Source organism: Gymnogyps californianus, chromosome 1, assembly GCF_018139145.2.
Source record: "Gymnogyps californianus isolate 813 chromosome 1, ASM1813914v2, whole genome shotgun sequence".
In the NCBI taxonomy this organism is placed as follows: Eukaryota; Metazoa; Chordata; class Aves; order Accipitriformes; family Cathartidae; genus Gymnogyps; species Gymnogyps californianus.
The window spans coordinates 27035680-27060545 of NC_059471.1; the positions used below are offsets into that span (position 1 = coordinate 27035680).

General features: G+C 38.5%; 1 protein-coding gene across 7 annotated transcripts in view; it reads right to left on the reverse strand.

The window, feature by feature from the left end:
• Window positions 1-15278, reverse strand: part of SUPT20H (SPT20 homolog, SAGA complex component) — a 35736-nt gene extending 20458 nt beyond the window's left edge. For 4 of the 7 annotated variants that reach the window (XM_050915250.1, XM_050915251.1, XM_050915248.1 and 1 more), the window contains exons 1-11: window positions 15199-15278; window positions 13075-13110; window positions 11895-11953; window positions 11745-11811; window positions 4762-4888; window positions 3986-4089; window positions 3362-3478; window positions 3177-3230; window positions 2115-2254; window positions 698-854; window positions 555-611 (exon numbers count right to left, since the gene is read on the reverse strand). In XM_050915250.1, coding sequence (XP_050771207.1) covers window positions 555-611; window positions 698-854; window positions 2115-2254; window positions 3177-3230; window positions 3362-3478; window positions 3986-4089; window positions 4762-4888; window positions 11745-11811; window positions 11895-11953; window positions 13075-13110; window positions 15199-15201 — 921 coding nt within the window. In that variant the 5' untranslated portion in view covers window positions 15202-15278. Of the gene's footprint in view, window positions 1-554; window positions 612-697; window positions 855-2114; window positions 2255-3176; window positions 3231-3361; window positions 3479-3985; window positions 4090-4761; window positions 4892-11744; window positions 11812-11894; window positions 11954-13074; window positions 13111-15198 lie in introns of all 7 variants that reach the window. The other 3 variants (XM_050915245.1, XM_050915247.1, XM_050915244.1) reach the window with 1 other exon arrangement.
• Between the last annotated feature and the right edge of the window lie 9588 nt (window positions 15279-24866).

Consider the following 24866-nt stretch of genomic DNA (forward strand, 5'->3'; position numbering starts at 1 on the left):
TGTCTAGTCTACTGAGTCTCTTCTGTATGCTAGTAGTATGTGTTTTGGCAGTGCCAGAAACAAAGAATGTGAATGTCCCCGAGAGAAGAATACACACAGAGTGATCAGAAGAATTCCCAACTAGAATTCTCTGTATAAAAAAATTAAACTATTGAAAATATTATGTCCCATAGTATCATAACGTGTCAAAAAAGAGAAATTTCTACAAAGCTGAGAAATAACTCATTTTTAAATAATTTCCTTACCTCATTTCTTTTTCTATTTTCTATATTATCAGACAACTTCAAATAGACATGTGCTCATTGAACCCACAGATGAACAATACTAAAGGTCTGTTTGTACTGTTTATCTCATCCAAACTATCATGTTACAATTGCAATATATTCCAACGTGGTTTAGCATGTGTTTATACCTTACAGTACAGAAAAATAATTTTAAACATTAAAGTCAGTCCCATTTTTTAAAGGTCATTCTTTGATACTGGACACTTTTTAGTCACTTCTTCATACAATACAATGTTCAATACAATTGCTAATGGTAACAACTGGACTTACATCTACTTCAGAAGGTGCAGTCAAGTAGCAAGGGTTCTGTTTCCACATATCTACGCACTGGAAGATGAAAAAGCAGTATTAATGTATTAATAGTTTTAAATAAATAGTTAGAACTATACCCACCTATGTCTCAGAACACTTACATTTCCAGCTTTAGAAATTTTGAGGTCATACTGCTGGGCTCCTTTCCTCTCCTTTCTTTTCTGTAAGTAGTCAAGTAGTCTGAGCTGAGGTGGAGTTGAATAGTGAGCTACTTCCTGCTGTCTGTTCAGAGATGACCTTGAGTACCTTTTGAAGCACCTATGGTAAAATGCCAGATAAGCTTGTAAAACCATCAAAATTAAATTCCCCACTGCCTGTGTACAAACACAAAAATATGCAGGGAAATGCTACTTACATTGACACTAAAAGACAGCTTTTGAAATATTAATTTAAAATTGCTATTCTGGATTACACTACAATTCAAACTCTTGATCTCATATTTTTAAAAAATACTAGTATTCTGTTCATGTGTTTCAGCACTAAGAATGGGGTTATTTTTGAAATGCATAATTGAAGTCGTCAAAATGAGTAACTAACTGAGAAGCTGCCAAGCTTAAAATACTTGTATATTATCATAGATTTCAGTTCTGTCAGAAGATCTGTGTATTGCTTATGTATAAAGTCATAAACACAGTAACTACCTTCCATTTTTCGTCTCATGCCAAACCCACCGGCACATTAATGCTGTTCTGGACATTCTTTTAACACCTTTGCCTATTTTTCTAGTGGAATGTTTGTTGACCACCAAGCTCTAATTTTAAGGACAGCTTGATCAATTTCACTATTTATCCTTTTTTAGACATTACCACTGGTTGTACATTAGCATAGTACTTCAATGCAAATCTAGTTTTAAATGTTTCAGTAATTCTGACAGACCATTAGTACATTTTTATTCTACAGAGTGAATGCAACTCTTCTAGTAGAAGAAATGTGAACCATTTCAAGCTTTTGTGGAAAAAAGTGAACCACCATGCACAAAAGTGAAAAAATTTCAATGTTTTGTATACAGTGCATTCCACATAACTTAAAAGTTTTCTAAGATTCTAATGTGCCTACACTTCTGTTTAGCTCGAACGTCAAGCATATAAATAATTCCCTTGATTTCCTCATTCAGGGTTAAACTTGTACATAGCTTTTAACAAATCAGAGACCAATATGCAACATATCAATTTATATATTTTACATTACTGAGTTGCCATCTGACTCAGCTTACATCTGAATTATGCAAACAAATGACAAAATCAAAACTGCAATATAACATATTATGTTAAGAGAATAATATATATACACAGTCTTTTGAGACATAAAAATAAGCATATTACAGTATCTACTACTAATCGAAATATAGTACAATATTGAGCACTTAAAAATAAGATATAATTTCTTGACTGTTCCTCATATTCCTAGATATTACGTATGAGAAGCAAAATTTTCATGTAAAGCTTTACTTATATTTTTCTTTGAAACACTTCATAAAATTTCAAAGAAAGTCTCAACACGCTTCACACTGAAAAATACCGTTTCATGGGGCGAGTATTCATCTTCTGCTTGTTGTACAGGAGTCTGTTTGTAGTACAGGTCACTGCTATTGAAGGATCAAGACACAAAGGCTCTGCTGTAGCCAAAATAAGTTGACTTTCAAGTAGGAGTTTGTCCTCCTGTAATATACATAGCTATTAATAAATGTAAAAATATGAAGACTTTTACACTGGTAAAGTTGGTATATACCTATGCATATGTGCACATTATCTTAAAGAAAACTGAAAAAATTGTGTGTGGATAGTCAACAAAAGAAAATATTCAACATATAAGTATCACTAACCATTATTATGAGTTACAGAGCTTTGGGTGGGGTTTCCAAATAGGAAAAGAAATTCTTCTGAAAAGTAGGGGGCATGTTCTGTTTTTTTGTTTGTGTTTTCTTTGTTTGTTTGATTTAAACACAGTATTAGTGGCAATGAAATCCATTTTCTGTCAGAGATTTATACTGATGGACTGGCAATCAGTGCCATAAAGATGATCTACCTGGGACTTTAGATTACAATTTGAAATGGATTTAAGCATGATTGTGGCTCTGAAATACAAACAAGCACATTGAGTACACCATGCTATTCAGCATTTAACTAACTATAACTGTACAACTGTAGTTACTTAGGATTCTCTTTACTGTAACAGTAACAACAGTAAAAGGATGCTAGAGGAGCAATTGTGCCATTAGACTCCAACTGCTGTTCTGGGGCTGTATGTCGAAGACGAATGAAGTAAGGTAAATCAGTTAGAGTAACTCCAATACGGTCATTCTGCATCACCAAAAATTAAGGTCTGATTCTACAAAACTTTTAGCAAATCCTACTGTTTTCTATGGCATCTTGTGGGAAGATGCTATTGACAAGTTAATTTGGCAGCTCTCTGGAGTGTGTACCATGCACCACTGTACATCACTGACAGTTTGAATTAATAAAAAATATAATCAGTTTTGTTTATCAGATTTTATTAAACAAATAAATAATTTAAATTTTATTTTATTGTATTGTGTATTTACTGCATCACTATAAAGTTTTAAAATAACTGCTAACCCACCTGTGTCCATTTGTGGTTGTCACTTGTTATAGAATGCACATCACAAATTAAAGTCTGAGGAAGAAGACATAATGGTAATTAGCTTTCAACTAAATAATAAGATTTCTTAACATATGTTCAGTAATAGTTCATATCCAGTCTAGGAACTACCATAACACTGAGGAATGACTTAAAACACTTCTTACCTGCATTGTAGGACGCAAAAGAATGTGCTTGCTTTGGTACGTTGGAGATTTCATGTTACCAGACTGCCTATAGTCACGTATTTCTGCTATGACACATCCACAATGAAAAATATTAACCTAGTTGAAACAAAAAAACAACTTGTAAATAAACAAATATTTACCAATCTGCCTCAGCCCTTGCCTCCAAGAAGAGGTTTGTTTTATATCATTCAAAATTCAGTGATACTACGAATAAAACTAATCACTGATTTTGTTAGACCAGTGGTCTTTACTACATATCTAGACATACCTAAAATACAAGCTTCAAATGTAGTGTTTTCATATGCCGGCAATGTAGTTTTAATAAATTTCCATGCCAAATATTTCTTGACAACAAAGAACAAAGGACATTTTGCTAGAACACAGAGTTGAAGTTGTTTGGCAGCCTTAACCGTAGCAATCTCTCTTCTATCCCTTTCTCCCCAATATTATCAATAAAATATTTATTTGGGGCATTAAATATTAGTTCCAAATGCACAAGTATTTTACATATTGTGGTTGGAATCACCTATGTGAAGCATTCAAAAAATCAAGGTCTATCTGGGTACAAAACATAAGTTCTTTTTGAAAACAAAACTTTCAAACCTGAGATTTTTCTAAAAGATCAACCAAAATAGGTGGTAGTTCCTCTGCATCCAAATATTCAAGCAGCTCTCCTTCCTCATAAGGCAGCCGAATGGTCTCAGAATCTGAATATAAACAAAACATATTGCTTTTCTTTTGCCTTTCAAATTCAAACTTTAACAATGTGAAGTCTAAAACAAGCTTGCCACAGGAAAAAGCAGGGCCGGTGGAAACCTATCCAAACAGGCATTTTTTTTGCATAATATTAATTTTTACATCCATTTCTGTTCCCAGAGCTTGATTTTGCTCTTATTGTGCCAAAAGACAACATGCCTTATTAGCCCAATGGGACAAAATTTTTGCTCCCAGCTGATATACTGTATACTTTTATTGCACGTCACAGTACCAGTGGCATGAAGATGCAACCAGACTGGAACACAGATGCCTTTAGTCAGACCTAGATTTAGGAAGCAGTGAAAGAAACAATTTCACAGAAGGAACTTGAAGCGAGAGAAACTCAGATAAGCAAGTCAGGAAGCCAAGGGGAAATAAGAGAATGAAAGGCTATCAAAAAGACTCATATCTACCGATTTACACTGCATTGTTAGAGACCATTTCTGAGCACCTCACAGCTTTATGTAGATTTTTAGTTCAAGTACAGTTGTTTTGTTTGGTTTTTTTTTTCCCCCACAAGGGATTATGTTAGAAATTAAACAGTTAAATGTAAGCAACAACACATTCTAGCTATTTATAGAGCATTCTGAGTATTTTTAAAAGTTAAAGAGCAAAAATATTACCTGAACCATTTTTTCCCCTGAGCATAAGTGAATAACCCTCATTTCCCGGATAGAGGTTCACTACCAGACATGACAACGTCTCCTGCATCACCAGCTTCTCAAGTAAATTCACATTTCGCCTCAGCTTCTGCTTTAAAAGTAAACATTGCTCATGAACATAATACTATCAAGTAATTAGTAGAAATAAAAACAATTGCTAGAATAATGAGTACTATTTAGATTAATGTTGAAGTATATATCTAAACAAGCCCACTTAAATTTAATTGGACTGTATTCAGCAGAGTATATACATTATGTATTATTATATGCACTTATACACATAGATTTTTTTAAAACACTCATTTAAATTAAAGCCCCCTTGATTTATGAGTCCACAGACAAAAGTTAATAAGAATGACCCTATGCTACAATGTTGTAAATCTACAGTGCACTATTATTTGTATCATTTCTATGAGCATCATTTATACCATCATTTATTCACTATACATTATCTGATAACAACAACAAAATATTTAGTACTTTCAAATATTCCTAACAGAAGCAGATATTTCTTTCCAGGATTAAAATAATGAATTACAGCATTTGGAAGCTTTCTTAACTGCATTGCCTTGTCTATATTTGCTGAAACCTGATCCAGCAGCTGCAGAGACTATTCCCTTATTTAACTGTAAGAACGATCTTTTCTACATACAACAGATTTTTAAAATTAATTAGTATGTTTCAAAGACCCCATATACATCCTACAAATTTAAACATTTTAAAAGCCCCCTTAGAATTTAAACCAATGAATTCTAAACCTCAGATAATTTTACCCCTTCTGGTTAGAGGCTAGATTTCACAGCTGAATACCAGGTCTGGGTGGAGCCATTCATTGGAAGTTAACTCTAGTGCACTACTAAGCCTGCCCAACTACTCATTTCACATACACTCAACTAAGTAGTAGCGGGCTATCTCTTTTTGAACAAATTTATCTTTCCAGAGATATTGAGAAGATAGAAAGCAGAATCATTACTTATAGGGGAACGAACTAAGAGAAAAGGACTGAAAACAAAACCCCAAATCCCACAGCAATATAATCCAACAGATCATTTTAACAGGTATGCAGAGAAAAAGGAGTAAAATCTTTTCCATCTCCTGCTATGTAGTTTTAGAACCATTGCCCAAAGTTAACTCTTCCCCGTGCATCATGAATGATGGTGACTACATCTCACTGGCTTTTACAATTTAGAAATCGTGGAAACTAACACAGAGAAAAGGACAAAGTAGCACATAAATCCTGGAGAATTAATGGGGAAAGAACTGGACGAGCAGGGGAGAATGGGGGAAAACATGTCATCGCAACAATAGAGGTAGAGACTGCTCAGTAAAGCCAATTCCTCATACAGGACTCTGGAGATGCAGCCTGTTACACAAAACCTTCTTCAGTTAAAACTCTTATTAACCCCCCCCAACATCTACCCCAAAACAGGAGACTGCACATGCACTGCTTCAATTTTCAGACACATCACTGAGTAGGGGATATAGCTATTAGGCTTTCACTTAGACACAGTATGAAGCAGCCCGAGGTACAGCAAATGCCATTTGAGAGCAAAGTCAACACTCAACTACTCTGACATCTTTTCTCTTAAGAATTGAGATATTGTCATCTTTTAATGGAAAAGTTCTTGCATTTTTTCCCCAGTGTTGGATAGACTAATACTTTCTATTTAGTTATGCAATGGTATTAGGACAGAAAGGAATATGAGAATTCTGTAAGAGTCGATTTAAAACAGGATCATCAGGTTATGTAAGGGAGGTTAAGAGAAATTAATTATTTATACTAAAGTTATATTTAAAAATAAAAAAGACGACAATAAAAAACCAAAACCCAGTTCCATTCCTCTATCATTGGGACAGAATCAATACTGTTTCTAGAAGTTGTTACTAACAATACCGTTAACATTTCTAATTCAACTTTACTGATTTCATGAGTTTAAGAAAAAGGATCATTCAATTAAGGGCATTATTCCATCCAAAATACAGGCACTGAATAATTTATACTAACTAGTAAGCACTCATAGAATTTCTAAATAAACAGTTAATCTTTTTTCCCCAGAAATATGTCTATGCATGCAAGAAATAGCCATGAGATTTATTTTATGGAAGGCCTCTGCTCCTTAAACACCTCATAAGTAAAATATATAATGGTAATTCAATTGTAAGTGTAATTAAATTGAGTTAATCACTTCATTCTAATTTAAATTTATTTGGTGAATGACATGTTAGGTTTATTTTTTAATTTTTAGATTTTGTTCAATAGTAGTTGGCCAGTTATGGCTTGGGTTTTTTTTGCTTGTTTCATTTTTTTGGAGGTTAGGATGTTGAGGGGGGAAGACAGGTAAAGGAAAGAGGAGAGGACAATCACACAGGCCTAAGAACATTTTTGACACTGCATTCATATGACCTGAACTTAAGACATATTCTAAGCACATTTTAAAATATAAAGTCTCTCCAAGACATTGGAGTAAATTAGCATTTTAAGTATAAACATTTCAATAAGCAGATAAAGTTACATTTCACTAAGCAGGAAAATTTTTTGACTACAAAAATCAGCTTTCTCCTTTGAGCTCGCTATTAGAGATACTAGCTCAGAGCTGATATTAAGCATTAGCTCAGGTCTTGTCTGGAAAGATTTTAAAGATCAAGGAGCGGCCTGAGGCATATTACATTTCTTAAGTGTTCATCGCAGTATATTGCAAGAGTTCCGATACCAAGCAACCAGACCAGTTATGCTGCTCTGTTACATCAACTAAAACTCCTAACCCTCTCTGACTTCATCCACAGAAAAGCAGCACTCCTCCCTCCTGAGCATGCACCGCAGTGACTGTGCGATGGCTGGGAAGCAGCACAGAGAAGGCAGGGGTGCTTCCTTTCACTTCCAGTGACTTCTGATGACTACCACTGAATAAAGAATACTGAGCACTCCTGCCTAACAAGACTGAAGTAGTGATTTTATGCTGTTTGTTACTCCTCCGTCCTTGGCTATGAGCGAAATGTTAATTTTAATACCTACTCCTCCAACGGTGCACTGGTGTTACAGAAAATTATGATTTTATCTTATCATGACTGCTTTTCTTGTCCTTCACTGTAGCATCTTAAATCGATTTTCCCACTTACCTTTACGACTGAAAAGTTGCTCAAAAAAACTTAAAATAAACACATCACCTCCATAAAAAAAAGCTCTTGTAGCCATTTACTATATCTCTGTGAAATGGAAATCTAAAACAACCACCCCAGGTTCTTCCCTTGACTTTGGACACATTTCTTTAATCCCAGCACCACTTTATGAATGCACAGATGTCGTCCCTTGGAAGGTACAATTGTGTCTCAACTTCAACAGAACTATTAACTATTCAAAAATTAACTTCATGAACAATGCTAAGCATTGTTCTTTCAGGAAGCAGAAAAAGCAAAGCAGAGTTTTTTATATATTGACTGAAAAAATAAAACCCAACTCGATAAAACAACTTGAGGAAGTGTCCTGGTTTTGGCTGGGATAGAGTTAATTTTCTTCTTAGAAGATGGTACAGTGCTGTGTTTTGGATTTAGTGTGAGAATAATGTTGATAACACGCTGATGTTTTAGTTGTTGCTACGTAGCGCTTATCCTAAGGATTTTTCAGCTTCCCATGCTCTGCCAGCAAGCAGGTGTGCAAGAAGCTGGGAGGGAGCACAGCCGGGGCAGCTGACCCAAACTAGCCAAAGGGGTATTCCATACCATAGAATATCATGCTCAGTATATAAACTGGGGGGAGTTGGCCAGGAGCAGGGATTGCAGCTCTGGCATCGGTCAGCGGGTGGTGAGCAACTGCATTGTGCATCACTGTTTCTTTTTTATTTTTCCCTCTTCTTTTTTTGTTATATTCCTTTTCATTACAATTATTATTTATTATATTTTACTTTAGTTATTAAACTGTTCTTATGTCAACCCATGAGTTTTACCTTTTTTTCCAATTCTCCTCCCCATCCCACTGGGAGTGGGGGGAGTGAGGGAGCGGCTGCGTGGTGCTTAGCTGCTGGCGAGGGTTAAACCACGACAGTCAAGCATCGTTTTTTGGTTACAAAATACAAGGAATAAACTGAAGTCTAAAGATGTTTGTGACCTAGCTGAAACGAATCAGATCCCGAGAGAAGACTGCAACTCATAACTAAGTATACTTCCACTAGGATGTAACTGGCTGTATCAATCTTTAGGCCACCATTCCAATAGACACTAGTATTAATGGAGCTCAAAGACAAGGGCCATGCAGCCTCTGTAGTGGAGGCAAGAAAACATTTCAGTTTCCTAAGCAACACCTAAGGTAAGTTGTTGCAGATCAAACTTCAGGAATACTGTGATCTGAACAAAGTCTGCTTGTTTTACCCTAATGAGGTTAGCCTTACTTTAAAGTGCATTCTTACAGTCAATTGTTCCCTCACCTTACACATGCAAGTTAGTTATATTTTCTTCAAGAACAAAAAGATGTATGCACTACAATGTTTTATACAATTTCCCAAATACATCCAACTTTGCTTATCATTCATCACCATTAAAGATTCACCAAGGACCAAAAAAACCCACCAAAACAAACAAAAAGCCCCCACTGTTATCTGGCACCATTTGGTTTATTCATGTATCATAATTACTCATTCCCCACAGCTACCAGTGTACCTCTTATCTGCTACTTTGTTGTAAAAGTGCTTCTATGTGCTTTATTGTTTTTGCACTAGTTCAACATGGAACTCAAGTGATTTTATTAACAGTGTTCTGAAACTTTCATTACTCTGAGATGTTTCCATGCTTGCACACTGATGCTACCACGTGCAGCTGTCAGAATGCACCAATTAAGAATACGTGACTGATCAGTGATTTCTACTTTTTTTTTTTTTGTAGCAGAGCTCCTCAGATTTACCTGCCTAGCATAGATCCTTCAAGCTCACAGACCAGGTCTGTTTCCACATTCGTGTTTAACACTGCTTCCAAAATTATTGTTTTGATTTTTATTTCTTTCAACTTTTAGGTACAGAAATGCTGCACACTGGAGTCCAAATGAAACAAATTGCTCTAGATAATCACCTCAACATAGTTAGTTCTCTCTCTAGTGTGCATGTGCACAAATAGAAGAGATACTGAGAAGTAATGAAGCTGGGCAGACTCGACTAAGAGAGGATAATTAATCAGTACTTCGTGAATTACTGTGGAAAATCTGGTCTTCCCTATGAACACCAAGAACAAGGATATGAGCGACCAAGTAAACTGCAGGGTAGAAAACAGGAATATGGGAGAGATGCAGTATTACAAGAGCTAAGATAAAGAAAGAAAGTTAAGACTGAAAAGTAATATTCGGTGTCAATTTAAAAATTGCTTCTGAGGGGACAACATAATCACAACTTGTACCATCAAAATGGTGCAAAACTGGAATAGAAACTTTGACAGTTCTGTACACTAAAACCTTTAAGCTACATTCAAGTCATTGGCCAAATTCTAGTCAGAATACTATTTCCTTCTTCGGTTTTATTGTGCAAATTAAGAGACAAATAAACAGTCCTATGCTCATGGATGAAGTTTCACAATAGCATTATCTTCTAACCTTCGCACCTCGATCTTTGAGCTTCTCATTTTCAGTTACAATCCATAACACAAGACCAAGATATCTATTAACTATCCACATCTTAGTTCACTGAACTAAGGGCTCTAAATACAAATTTTTCTATCATAAGCAGCTTCCAATCCTTCAAGAAAGAACTTAATTTTTTACTCAAATCTAGATCAGCAATAATCCACTTCATCTACTGTGATGTTATAACTCTTTTCACTACTTTAATTTTATTATAGTTGGGTAAGTTTGCCAAGTGCCTTCTAGTTTAGCAACAACTATCACATTAAAATCCTACTTTTTTTCCAGATTCCAGTCTAGCAAGCCCCCAATCTTCTCCCTGCTGCTCAAATATTTTGTTACCCATTCGCTATTGATGTTTTAACCTTTTCAAGTCTGTAATTTGCTTAACACCTTACTCATGTCTGTGATTCGAATCAGCATCATATGCTAAATATAACCAACTACATCAGAATCACCAAAAAGAATTACAGGTGCTCATTAACTAATATCTCATTCCCTTTGTCTCCTCCTTGGTTTTTACTTCCTTGGGAAGCAGCAATACAGCAGATTCCACAGGTTGTTCTTCTCATTCCATTTGATATTCACAGTTTAGCAAAGTAGCTTGTGCCTTTTACACCTTATTGTTGCTAAGCCTGTTTAAGCTTTTTTGCTAACGTTATGAAAAAATGTCACAAAACGTCTTAGCAGTTCAGTTATCTGAGAAATAAATCTGAATTTACAACAAAGCAGATCCTAAAAAATTCTCCACATTTTTTCCCATGGCAGTCATGGAAGCAATTGATTCTGAAACAGTGATACTGACAACAATGCACATAGCATTGACACTGGCCCTGAACTTGACCACAACTGACCTCAGTGGTACAGGATGAAATCAGAATGAACAGGTCACTCAAGCCAGTCTAGGCCTTACTATTCCTATTATATCACTCAGTTTCTTTAATAGTACTGCTACCTAATAAACTTGTTAGATACACTTCTCCATTCTAGACCATTCTTTTGAAATTCTCTCTTTTCATATATAGAAAAGCATCTCACGATCTTTACAATCCTCTGCCAGCATTCTACTTTATTACCTTTAAAAACAGATTTAGGGTTATCAGGTAGTCATTGGCCCTCCCATCACCTTGTTTTTATTTCAAACTGAACTAAGATGACATTAAATTACACAGTTTAGCCCATAAAAGTAACAATAATCATTTCTCCTGTAGCCTTAGCCTTAGGTAACTACTACAGTAACCAGAGTTTATTATTTTTTTAACAAAGGAATTAAGTGAAATAAAAAAAGTATTTTCTGAACTTGCCTGTTTAGACAGCAATGAAAAGCTTCTCAGCAATTTCCACTTACCTTTATCTCAGGCTCTTTTTCACATTCTTCTATATATAAATCATAGAGTTTTTGAAATACAGATTTTCTGAAATTAAAAAAGCTTAAAATGTAACCAAAATTAAATCAAAGAAATGCTATTTAAAAACTAAATACTGAAACTCTTACTACCTTCCACTGGATAAATATTTTCTTTTGGGAGGTCTCTGACGGGCACTTTCAATGATATACTAGAAGAGAAAAGTAAACCAAAAAGTAACATATATTACAAAGAAATTTAATTCTAGCTACAATGCAACTTTAGATCATTACCAGACAGTGTTCTATGTATACAGAAAGTAATTAACAGTTATGGTACATGACTGTTTCAAAAGTGTACTAAACATGATCTGGTGTATGTTATAGTCATCAACACAGCTCAATTTAGCTGTGAAACACAGCATTTCAGGGCTACGGCATGAGTTGCACACAAAGTCTTGATTTTACATTCATGTTTTGCAATTACAGTAGTAAATAACACTACTGTAGTAGTAACACTACTGTACTTAATTAACGCTACTAAAGTTAACATGCTAAGATACAATCAAATTCATGTGTACTGGCTCGACACTTACAAATCAAGTACTCAACAAAACCAACTTCAGGAAGTTTAATTTTTCTCGTCTCTTGCATTTACACTAGTTTTCTCTATAGAGCTATGTAACATAAATACAATTCATGTACATTAAATATGTAAATTAAAGAAGAAGAAAGATATTATCCCACATTAAATGTAGCTTATATTCTAACAAGGTTTTTCCAAATCTCTGTTGTTTGTCTGAAGTATTTTGATTAACACCTTAGTTCAGAATTTCAATGAAGAGAGGTTCTCCCACAGAAACATGTATTTCCCATAATAGGGTTCAAGGTAACCATTATATCTGATGTCAGCATGAAAGAACACGAAGGTGAAGGCACTTGTCTCTTCGTTCTAAGTGGGCTACCCTTAAAAACGCAAACAGGATTTTGCCATATATTTCTGCCAGCTGTCTCTGTACAGCTCTGCTTATTTCACAGCACACATGTTTGCTGGTTTAAAAGGGGAAAACTGAAGTCCTGCATAGTCTATCATCATTGCACCTGATGACGTTCTCAGTACAATGGGTAAGAGACAAACACATGACATAGCAATTTTAGTGAGAATTTTGCAAAACCAGTGTTACATGTATGGGTGATTATGTATACACACACATATATATTTACATAACATGCTCCTTCATTGTTTTTCAGAAGAAATATAAAAATACAATAGTTATTTTTAACTGTGAGACCAATATATGATGTGCAAACAAATAACTTAGCTACTCCTTACCTCAGCACGATCCAATGCCAGTTCTAAAGCTTGTTGCTGCAAGAATTACAAAGGGTTTTTTTAGAAATTAATTAACTGTTTAAACATCCTCATACATAAAAAACACCACAAAAACTCTATTACTACTGATATGAATTTATAGTTAGAAGATGGGCTCAAACATTCTTTAGCACATACTAAACTTAGCAGTTGAAACCTCATGTAACTGTATCAACAGCAATTAATCCCACTACCAAGTGTCTACACTTGCAAGGTTTTGGCTAAATTATGAAGTCTTAGAACAATGAAAGGCAACTCGAATTAAAAGTAGGAATAGAAATTACGCCTAATAAAAGTAGTAACAAATATTAACCAAAACAATTAGAGATTACATCCTTTCTTATGCTGGCTACTAATTCAACAGAAAGACTAGGCCAAAGTATCCCTGAACAGTTGTCCAGGAAGAAAACATTTAACTTTTAGATACTGGTGCCTAAGTATTAGTACTGTTATTTTTCTAGAAAATGGAAATGAAGATCTTGTGTTCAGAACGTTACTTCTGTGCACAATACAATTTGAGAAGAGTTTCTTACGACATACTGTTAGGTGGCTAAGAAACAAATACAACCTCCACTCCAGATTTCCTCCAAGGCAGGCTAAGAAGTATGCCCAACCCTAGGACAACATATCAAAATCTGCAAAAGCTTCTCTATCCCATAGCATAGTATACTCCATAGCATTTACTTTAATGGATTTAGTTCCTTTGGAATGTCTTTCACTTCAGTATACCTGCAGTTGATAGACATGTATTTCAAGAAGAGCAAACAGCCTCATAAATAAGAATAATGAGTTCTTGGACTAAAATTTGACAAGTATTCCAAACCAGAATAAACAAGCACCGGTGTCAAAAAAAAAAAGGAAGTCTCCCTTGGCCCCTAACTTTCCTTCTCTGACACTTACTTTAGCTCTGACACCTACTTTGTGTGGCGATAATGTGCAGCTGCTAAATGAACCAGACAATGAAACTGATTTGGGGCAAGGAAGAGAGAGAGGACAATACTAGGAACCAAAGTCTTGTAGGAGAATGCTTAGGGCTTGCTTCAACTCCAGGTAAGTCAAAGAAGTAATGCATTCACTTCAGTGGCAGGTGGATAAAGTCCTTAAGAATGTACTGGTGACAAGCTCTAACAACAGCACAAAAACCTGTTACTTAAAAAACAACTTACACATAATCCCCACAGCCAGAACCTCTTAAATAGGCTACACTATTCAAAAAATACAGAGAAGTGTTTTGGAGAATCCTCCACTCTTCAGTAAAGCTTAGAAACATTTGTAATAAGTACTACTTCCCACATATATATTTGTGTTGTTTCCTCGGTTTAACCCATCCCTATCAGCTGTTCGTGAAAGCAAATACCTTTACTTGAAGCTCAATAAACAGAAGGCATATGAGCCATGTCCAATACATGGCAGTACCAGTTATTTCATACATTAGAATAGAATTCAGGGGAGAAAAACATACTACAGTAACAACAAAGAAATACACAGCAAAAAACCTCAGGCGTTTTATCATTCACCTACAGTGTCTCTAATACAAAATTTCTTACCTGTTCTTGAAAAAAAAAAGCACACAACAACATGCTATTACTCATTAGAACCTGCCACTAAAGAACATTTAAATTTTCAAGTGCCTAGGTGTTTATATGAAAATGTCAAATACTCATGCTTTCCATATAAGTCTAGTGGATAACCGCATGATTTCAGACATTCAATTCACTGACTGCTTGACATTAGGTAAAAATCCATGGCAATATTATCACCTGTGAATAGAAGAATACTATGTGAATGCAGGATTTATACGTACCTAACCGCCTAACACCAGTCCTGACTGAAAACATACCACTAGCTTTATATGATAATTCCTATGATGCACTGGACAGTGACTAAGTGTTTAGAAGTACTCACAAGCTATGAAGGAAGACATCCCTGAAAAAAAGAAATATCAGAACTCAGGAGTGACAAGCAAAACCATTTTTTTTTTTTTTAAGAAAATGTGAAACATTAATGGCGTTCTCCTCATCAGCCAGACAGCTAGCAGACTAGAGCAAAAGAATCTGAAAATACATTATCTGAATCATAACTTACCATTGTAGTTGAAGCCAGGTGGCCAAATGGCAAAAGAAGTACTTAAGAAGCTTGGTGCAGCAGGCAAAGAATCATATTTTATTGTCACACTTGGGGTACTGAAAAAAATCAAGGAGAAAAAAAAATATCACTAAGAAACTAAATAAGCATTTTATTTAAATACAATATTTTCAGTGGTTCATTGTACTTAAATCTCATTTGTATAGTATCCTGTCCTCCAAAAGTAGAAACAAAAAAGTTCCATTCAGTGTAAGTGCAGAGGTTCCTATTCTAATGTAAGTGCAAAGTTCCTACTACTTTGCACAATCATTTTACATTAGTTATATTAAATAGTAAAGTAACAATAAGCCTATAATTGAAGTTATACAGCCAAGTACTCTTCTCTATTGCAGCAGTCTACCTAGACACCCCAAATATCACATCCACAGATGCACAGAGGGCTAGAACATTTAATGACAAGCAGCCAGAATGTTTAGCATACCCTACTAGTTTTTTTGTTTTGCTTTTATGAAGGTATTATTCCACAGACAACACCTCCACTAGCAGTGCCTTCTAGCACTATTTTGAGATATTAGTTTAATACTGACTCACAGTAGGCTGTCAATTACGAACTGAATAAAATTTGCACAGCACTAGCACCTTCCTTAGACATCCTTACCCTCAGATACTATGTCCCTATGCCATTTCATTTTTTAATTCAGCTAGACAGTTGTATGAAGAAAAACTAGCTCAAAACCCCCAATCTTTAAATCCTGTTCTTTGTATCATTCCCAATGAAGAGATGTGAAAATTAAAGTCAATTTTACTTTCACATTTGAACATTACAGTGCCTCACTGTACTTGAAACGTTCACTTAAGAAATTCCACCACACATAATTTTAATTCGTAGAAATATTTCTGTTGCAGCTACATTCCACAGCAGGCTTGGTTTTGGCAAACACCTTCCTAGATTTCAGATGACATATGCCTGCTACCTCACACCTCCCTAAACCTTACTCAGCTGTTTCAGCATAGAACCAATTTCAATAGGAAAAAAACCCAGAGAGAATGACTCGGAGCTCTCCGCAAGGCTGGGACCTGCTAGCTTCTGGCAGATGGCGAGGTGGTGGGCGAAAAGGAGCCTGCACAGGATGGCCCAGGGGGGCGTCTATCCGTGCCGTCCTAAAGGCCAGCTGCTTTCCGAGCAGCCTCTCCGCCCCCGCCCCGGCTCACGCTGAAGCCAGGCCCGAGGAGTGGGAAGACCGAGAGCACCCAGCACGACTGCGAGCGAGGCGCAGGTGCAAGCCCCGCGAGGGACGGGGAGCCCGATCCGCCCAGGCCCTGCTGTAACCGCCCCGCCGAGCACCGCCAGGCGAAAAGCCGGGCCAACCGCACCTCCGCGCCCGCCGGGGCTGCCGCCGCCTCCGCGGACACGGGCCTACCTGCGAGGGCGGAGAGGGACCGGACGGAGCCACCGACCGCAGCAGCCAGCCGGAAAGGGCCGGGCCGGGCCGGGCCGCAAGGCCGCACGCCAGGCCCCCAGCTCCCGCGGCCCACCCGGCTCGGCCCGGCCCGGCCCAGCCCGCCAAGGCGCAGGGGGCCGCCGCCACCCCACCAACAGCCCCCTCCCCGGCGCGGGCGGGGGAGACCCGTGACGCCGAGCGCCGTTACCTGCCGGCCTCCCGCGGGGCCCTGCCCCCCGCACAGCAGCCCCCGCCGCCCGCTCATCCGCCCCCGCCTCAGCCCACCGCGGCGCCCCCGGCCGCTTCCGTCCCGCCGCTTCCGAGTCGCTCCCGGAAGGGGCGGGAGCAGTCGCCATGGCGACGAAGTGGGTTAGGTTGAGGGTGGGAAGCGACTCGCGGCGTCGCCATAGAGACGGGAGGGCGGGCTCCTAAGCCCCGCCCCTTCTCCGGGGGGCCGCGGGCCCCGCTCGCGCCAGGAGTGGCCGTTGGGCGCTGGGGGGCGGGGCGGCGGCGGCTGAGGCGGGCAGCGGAGGCAGGAGGGACGTGATCCAAGGCCGAGAAGTCCGTAGGGCTTAGCGGTAGTAAAGTGCCTGGATGCCTCTGCAGGCGAAAGGTTTAATGCCGTTGTGAAGATCTGAATAGGTTTCCTTGTGTCTCAGGGATGCCGTAAGGACATTGGAAGATTTTTGGTGTGTGACCCCCGGGCAGCAGCGCGTTGTGGAAACTGGTTTCTCTGAGGGCAGAGAGGAAAGCTTGGGTGGTGGGTGGTGTGACAGCAGTTCAAGGATAGAGGAGGATTACTTGGGAAAGGTATGGTGGACACATGGCTGGGGAAGCTTTGCTTAGTATAAGCTCAGTGCCTGAATGCAAATTTTACTCAGTCATAATGCTCTGTATTTTCATAATTCCCATGTGAGGTATATAGGAATTATTCTAAAGAATGATACTGGGAACATTTAAGCCTCTTTTCTCTGTAATAGATTATTGTGAGTGTTTTAGCAGCTGCTTCTGGCTAACTTGCTAGAGCTCCTAGATGATTCATCAGATCGTTATGCAAACAACCATCAGTTGAAGTGATAAAAGCTAATTTTAAAATTGCATTAAAAGCCTGCTGTTTGTAAAGTGAAGAAATGACTGCCTGTTTTTTGGGGTTGGCTCGCTTGTTTTTCTGGAATGTTCAATTTTCTGTAAAATCAGACAAAAGAGATAAAGCAGAACTTCACAGCAGATTTGGTATATATATGTTCATGTACATACTGGAAATTTCTTTGAATTACATAGTAAACAACAAAGGGATTGACGGCAGCTTGAGAAGAAATTTACTCTGACCTCTCCCTCCAGAGAGGTTAAATAATGCCTGTATTGGTTTTGGCAGATACTTGTCTAACAATGATCAGATCTGTCTGCAAGCAAAGTTAAATAATATGTTGTTACAGATTAACAAACATCAGGATTACTTGATAAAATATCTTTGTGATGAAGGACTGAAACATCATCATGTTAGGAAAACAGTTTAAAGTAGGATTTGCATTCCTAAAAGAATAAGAATTGGGGAAAAAAATATTTTAAATTCACCGTCCCTCAGCATGGACAGGAGAGTCAAAGGATGTGGCTAAAATAAACTACTCCCAGGTTCACAAGAGATGCCTACAGTGCTGTGTTAGGTTGCTTCTATGGGCATCCTGGCAGGAGGGTTCCTGGTTGGGATGTGTTCCCGGTATCCATACACAAAGTATTTCCAAGCTCTGCCAGGCACATCTACACTCTACATTGCACATGCTGTCCCTGGACACAGCACTTACCTGACTTGTTGCCTGTTATTCCCAGGCCTTTCTAGCACTTCTGGCTGAGTCACAATTTATTTGTTCATAGCAATGAGCAAATGTGCTACCCCATGATTCAGCAGCCAGTCCTATATGAAAGACCACACCTAACACTACCCTTCAATGCCTTTGTCAACCTTGCAGTGCTGACATGTCCTAACAGGGGGTGACTTGAAAACTCAAGGAAATTTAGACATGGGGAGCTCCAAGGAGCTCTGGGCAAAGAGTGGAGTGCTTCCTGTAGGACCACCCAGCTACTCTATCTTGTTGGTGCTGACACTGTTTTGGTTTCAGCACCAGATTCTTCTTAACCCTTCTGTGGCTCACACTCGGAGCATAGCCAAAATGTTAGGAGTCATAATTGCTGATGATTCCTTGTGTCTCTCAGAGGTTCTCAGTACATACAATAAAAACCTCTGATGGGGTCAGTGTTCTTCAGCTGTGGGGATAAACAAGACGGGCACTTAATTTCAGCATGTGAAAAGCTACCTTAATGGTTTGTTAGGAGCCCACGTTGTTCCTGAACACCAGAGAAGAGATGACCAGGATCCCATCCTGGTCCAGGAGCAGGTGGCAGTTCTTCCTGGACTCGTCCAGGCACCTAATTGATGCATGGTACAGCAGTTCTGCAGCTGCGTTTGATCCAACTTTGAAGCTAGCCCACCTTTGAGCAGGCAGTTGTATTACCTTTCAACCTCAATTTTTCTATAGTTCTGTGCTGTATGCCATCTGCTGCACATTACCCAGTAACTATAAAAGTTATCAGAACGTAATTGTCATTATGAAAGCTGCTTTTGGTCACTTTTTTCTGTGAACTGAAGAACGCTGGGAATGTGAGAGTGCTAAATTGTTAGCTAGGCTTTGTTTTGAAAGGATTAATTATATTTTTTTGATTTCTGTCTAAGTCTGTAACTTTCTGTGTTTTAATATGATTAGTCAGAGTTGAACATGGCAAAATACAGGCATAAATTAAATCTCATTTCATCTCAGCTTAATCTAATGCCTAGAGCAACGTTGTGGAGCATTGGCTCACCATCAGGGTGGCAACCTGCAGAAAGTTCTTGTGTTTCTGAACTCTGTTACATTTCACTTGGGATGGGCAGGCAACCTCTTTCTGCTGAGCAACATCATCATCCCCTTTGAGGGACCTACACACTAACATGTTCTTGTTGCCACCGTCTAGCTTGGTGACCATGATGCCAGCCCTTAGCTGACTGCACATTCTGTCACTGCTCAGTGCCCGTCTGAGCAGGCCTGCGGTTGGGTCGTGTGGTGCTGCCTTTGAGAGCAGCTCTGCGCTGGTGTGCCAAATGCCATAAAGTCCCACAGGGATTCACTGCAGAGAAATGGTGAGCCGAGTAGCTGCGGGAGAGCTACACATTTCATAAGACCTATCCAAAGGCTTAGTTAATATAGCCAATGTCACATTTTCCTGTCCATTCTTCTAAAAAGATTATCATCATGTGAAAAAGATTCTCGTTTTACTCTCAACTATTCACTGTCCAGCTATAGAAAATGAAAGATTGACACTTGAGCTATATTCTTAGCCTGTACCACCAGAGCTCACATTTTGAGTGCCTTTTTTGCCCATTTCAGTTCAGGCTGGAATGAGAAGATCTAACCTCTCAAGAGTGGCGTAATGCATAGTCATGATCTGCCTGAAGACTCCCCAAAATACCTTGTATCCAAGGCAGAAATGCCTTCTCAGACCTAGGCAGTAACCTGTGTTATGCTCAGCCTTCTGGAGGGCCTACAGCCTTCCTCCAGAGCTGCTTCCAAGTTCGGTTGTGTCTGGGCTGGAGAAGCTGGCCACAATCTACCTATTTGGCTGTGGGTTTTGGCTTGCCTAACATAACACTGCGGTGGGTGAGAAACAGCATATTGCTATTGCTTCAGTGTGACCCTTTGTTTACAAAGGCATCTCAGTGTTGGATTTGGAAATGGGCTTTCTTCTCAAAAGAGGAACTAGATGTCTTAGAATCACAGATGGTTTTGCATATTCTCTAAACATATTGTCTCTTTATGACCTCTTTGTTCCCGTATCAGAAACAAATTAATATGTATTCCTTATTGTATGCAGATGGAATAAATGATGAACATATGGCCAACTTTTACACAATGATAGAGAGTATTGTAATTATAGTGTTTTGAATGCTTGCCATTGTCTGTTCTAAGTCTATTATGGTCATTCTACCTTCTTCTGCATATATTAGTCATACGTATTTTACTGAAAATTATTCTTTTCACTGCAGGTAGATTGTCACTGGAGCTAACTAGCTAAAAATCACATATATGACAATAATACATCTAAGATCATTAAAGCTAGAGTTATAAAGCATCTGTGTAAATAAAAACTATTAATTTCTTCATAATTCTATTAAAAATATATAGCAAGAATCCCTTGGGAGATTGTATCCGTGTTCTTATACTTCTGGAAAGATTGTAGGATTTGTGATGATGGTTTTGGGATAGGAAAGATTGGTGATGGAGATACAAATCCTGCAATACATTTCTGGCTTTTGTTATACTTGCTCAGGATAGGAGGCTTTAAATTTAGAGATTTTTTCTGAGTTCAGTGATTAACTTTGGAGCACTGGACATGCTTTCCTGGTCATTTAGCCATTCATCGTGCTAGGTGAATATTCTCACCACCCTCTTCCATTCTGAGGAATTCTGAGCATCAGGCTGAGATCATTTGAAGTATGAACTCCTGTGTAGTCTTTCCCAATTGAATGACCCCAGTGGGTTTCATGATGAAGCCTGCCCTCCCCAAGTACTCATACTTTTGGAAATCTTAGACTTTCCTATAGCAAGTCATATTTTCTTGATTTCAGTTAGCTTAATCCAGTTGTCTTTGTGTTCTCTCTGTGCTCTTTACAATCCATGTGGAAAAACCTGAAGCTTTTGAACCCAGGTGTTCCAACAAAGCTGGAGGTACGGAACTGATCTGGGAACCTACTGACTTTTCCAGTGAAAAAACTGGAAAATCAGTCCTCAGGGCTGGTAGTCCACCCATACTGCCTTACAATTTGTTCCATCTATTTTTCAATTTGTTCATCTTCTCATTTTCTTCTTTGTGCAGCATGTGTCATTTAAAAAGCCATCTTTTAAAACTCCTTCATTACCATTCCTCCTACACCTGCAGAGCATTTGAAGACAGATGCTGTCCAAGAAATTATGCTGAGTCATCTTGCAGTTTACTGACTAAATTTCATTGAAAGCTCTTGCTACCAACCAATGCTTTCTCCTTCAGAAAAGGGAATGCCAACAATAAATAATTAAAGCCATTTCTCCCCATCTCTTCTGTGCTTTCACTGAGCTCTCCATTTTCTCAAATATGAGTTTTTGTATTCCTTTTCTCAGGAGCCTGTTAACTGAGAACAGCCCCAATACAGTATTTCAGGCTGGGTCATTTCAAATGCACGGATATTGTGGGCTCACGTTTGCCTGTAGCTTTGCTTTGCTGTGCTGTGTTTGCACTATGAAGGGAAGGCCTTGGGGAAAACAGGCATTCTACACTTCCTTTTCTGCAAGCCCTTTTAGCATTGATTTTTCTGTACTATATCACATCTGCAAGATCTCGCCATTTTCTGTACTACTGGCCTCACCACAAACAAGGCATAAGTTCAAATTAGTGAGATAAATGCAGGGCAGTGGATGAATTTAAAGAGCAGGCTTTCTAGACTTTTCATGTTTGGCACCTTCAACTTCTGAAAAGCCAGGGTAGGATTCTCCTTCAGATTCAGACTTGGCGAGTTTGGGTTTAAACTGACGTTTCTTTATGTTGAATTTCACCTACCATTTTACTGCTTAGTCACTTTCAGATGTAAGTTGATTGTTACTACTCTGAACAATTTGGTATTATAGAATTTTGCCACCTTGTTGTTTACCCACTTACCCAGATGGTTTCTGAATGTGTTGAACAGCACAGGTCCATCACGGATTCCTGTGGAGCCTTACTGGTTCCCTATGGAAACAGGATACTTATTCCTTCCTTTTGATTCTCATTTACTCTTAAAAGTCCATGTTATGTCAGTCTCTAAATCCGGCGTTGAGTTCTCTGAAGTCCTCTGTAGATGGGCCCTAGCAAATGCAACTTCTACAATCTTGTCAGTTGCTCTTAGGCTCTAGTCATTACAGCAACCTGAACTCTATCATCCAACTTAACAAGTGTTGTTGTCTGTCCATAACTTAGTCTCCCAAGCTCCTTTTCCTGATAGCAGCATCCTCCTTTTAGACCTCAGTAAGAAACATGATTTTCTTCTGTTTGAGTCAAGAACCTTACCTGGTGTAACAGATGAGATGAACAGATTAGGCTCTGTATACCCTGTGCTTCTACAGGCCAATTTGCTTTATTACATAAAGGGCTCTGCAGTGGAAATCCATCACTTAGATGGATCTGCACTTGACTTTAGCTGAATCTAGAAAGATAATCCAGGTTTGTTGATAACTGCATTTGAGTTCTTATATTTAGACAGACTTCCCCTTAAGGTCCATCCCTTCCTCATCCCTTTCAGTTGTGTGGTGTGGCTCTTCTGCCTTGGGTCTGCAAAGTTGGTTGTGTTCTGTAATACTGACAGAACAATACTTGACAATACTTCTTAATTCTCTCAGCATTGTTTCTTCACTGAATTAAGCTTTGAAATCAGTTGATCCTGCACTCATAGCCCCACAGAAGAATAGGGAATAGCTATGCTGCTGCAAGGCTCTATTGGAGGATAAACTATGATAGAAGTACTCGCAATGCCTCTTTTGTTCCCTTCTAAGACTGAGGGAAAATTGATCCATTCACTTGGAAAGGTACTTTCCTGCACATGCAACCTCAGGTACCTTCCTAGGACAAGAGCCAAAGCTCTCTCAGTTTCTTACCTCACCTTTCTTACCTACCTGTTGTCCCAACCGGACAAAACCCTGAGCAACCTGGTCTGCCCGCACAGCTCATCTTGCTATGAACAGGAAGTTGGACTCTTCAGGTCCTGAATTATCTGGTGAGCCAATGGCTTTTACATAACAGCAGCTGCTGTGAAACCTGCTATGCCTCTTGATGTCCTGGTTTATAAACCACATCATAGGTTACAAAGAACAGTGAGCTCAGTTGTCTATATTAAGATCAGTCAAAGACTGACTCTGAATCTGTGATATCTATTATTAGATTTTTTTTTTTTTTTTCAAAATTTCTTAGGCAGGAACCAACTTTTACTATATATATGTTTCACTTCGCTGATTGTGTTGAACAGTAAAAATACAAGCCAGAAAGGACAGTGCAAGAATTTTCATATCCAAGTGTTGTGATGGGACTGTGGGGTTTTTAGCTTTAAAAATTTCTGTGCAGGTGAGAAGTCAGTCTCATTTTTAATCTACCTAAATTGGATTATTCTTTAACAATAACAAACCTTCATTCATAATATCTATCTGTCTATGAACAGATTGGCATGATTGGTGTGTTTGATGCATTCATGGCAACAGAGTACCAGAGTTCTGTAGCCATAGTGATACACTTGTCCCAATACAAAGCTGTTTTTCATTTTCCTGTTCTGTTTCAAAATTAAATTGCATGCAGGCATATGAATCTGAGTCAGATTTATATGCTCAGGCTGAGACAGTGATTCAAGTATGGTGCCTCTCATTTGAGTACAGATGAAAAAAGAAATGACAGCATGCTATGAGTAGAAAGCTCTTTGTTCAAGTCAGACAGACTGTGGGCATGTGAACGAAACTTAGGGCAAAGAGCCATGAACTCCTGAATTCTAACTCACTTATGTCATTGACTTCCTGTGTGGGCAGTTATAAATCCCTGTGGCTAACATTTCCTACCCTGGGTGTGTACATCCGTATTTAGGACTTAAATGATTTGCAGACACTCTGAAGACCCAGAGCTTCTATTTCTTTTTAAGGTCAGATACACCTTGTCAAGTACAACTATCCATTCTTTTGTAGGCAGATATTTCTAATTTGACTGTTTAAATAGAATTTTACAGTTGGCGGATAGAGGTGAACAACATTCTTATTCAATTTGTGGTCAATTTGTTGTCTGAACAATGTCTGTTTTTCAGACATTGTTTCCCTTCATGAAAGCACACGCAGAAAGTTACAGAGAAACCCCTTCATTTATTTGCAGGCAGTAGAGATCAAGAAAACGTGAAATACTGTGGAGTAAATGTTTTGAAGTGACTTGGGGTAGGATTAAGTACATAATTAAGACATAACATAACTATAAATGAGCTAGGAGCATAGGTCTTCGTTATACTCAGTAAAGCCTAGAAATCAATTTAGCGCATTCTAAAGTAGGTATCTTGAGTAAGCTTCAGTTGCTTGAAGATAAGTATCTAGTTCCTTTTGTGATGCCCCTGGGGTATCTTAGACGCTTTTTCAGGACTGGTAAATATTACACAGAACTTGAGGG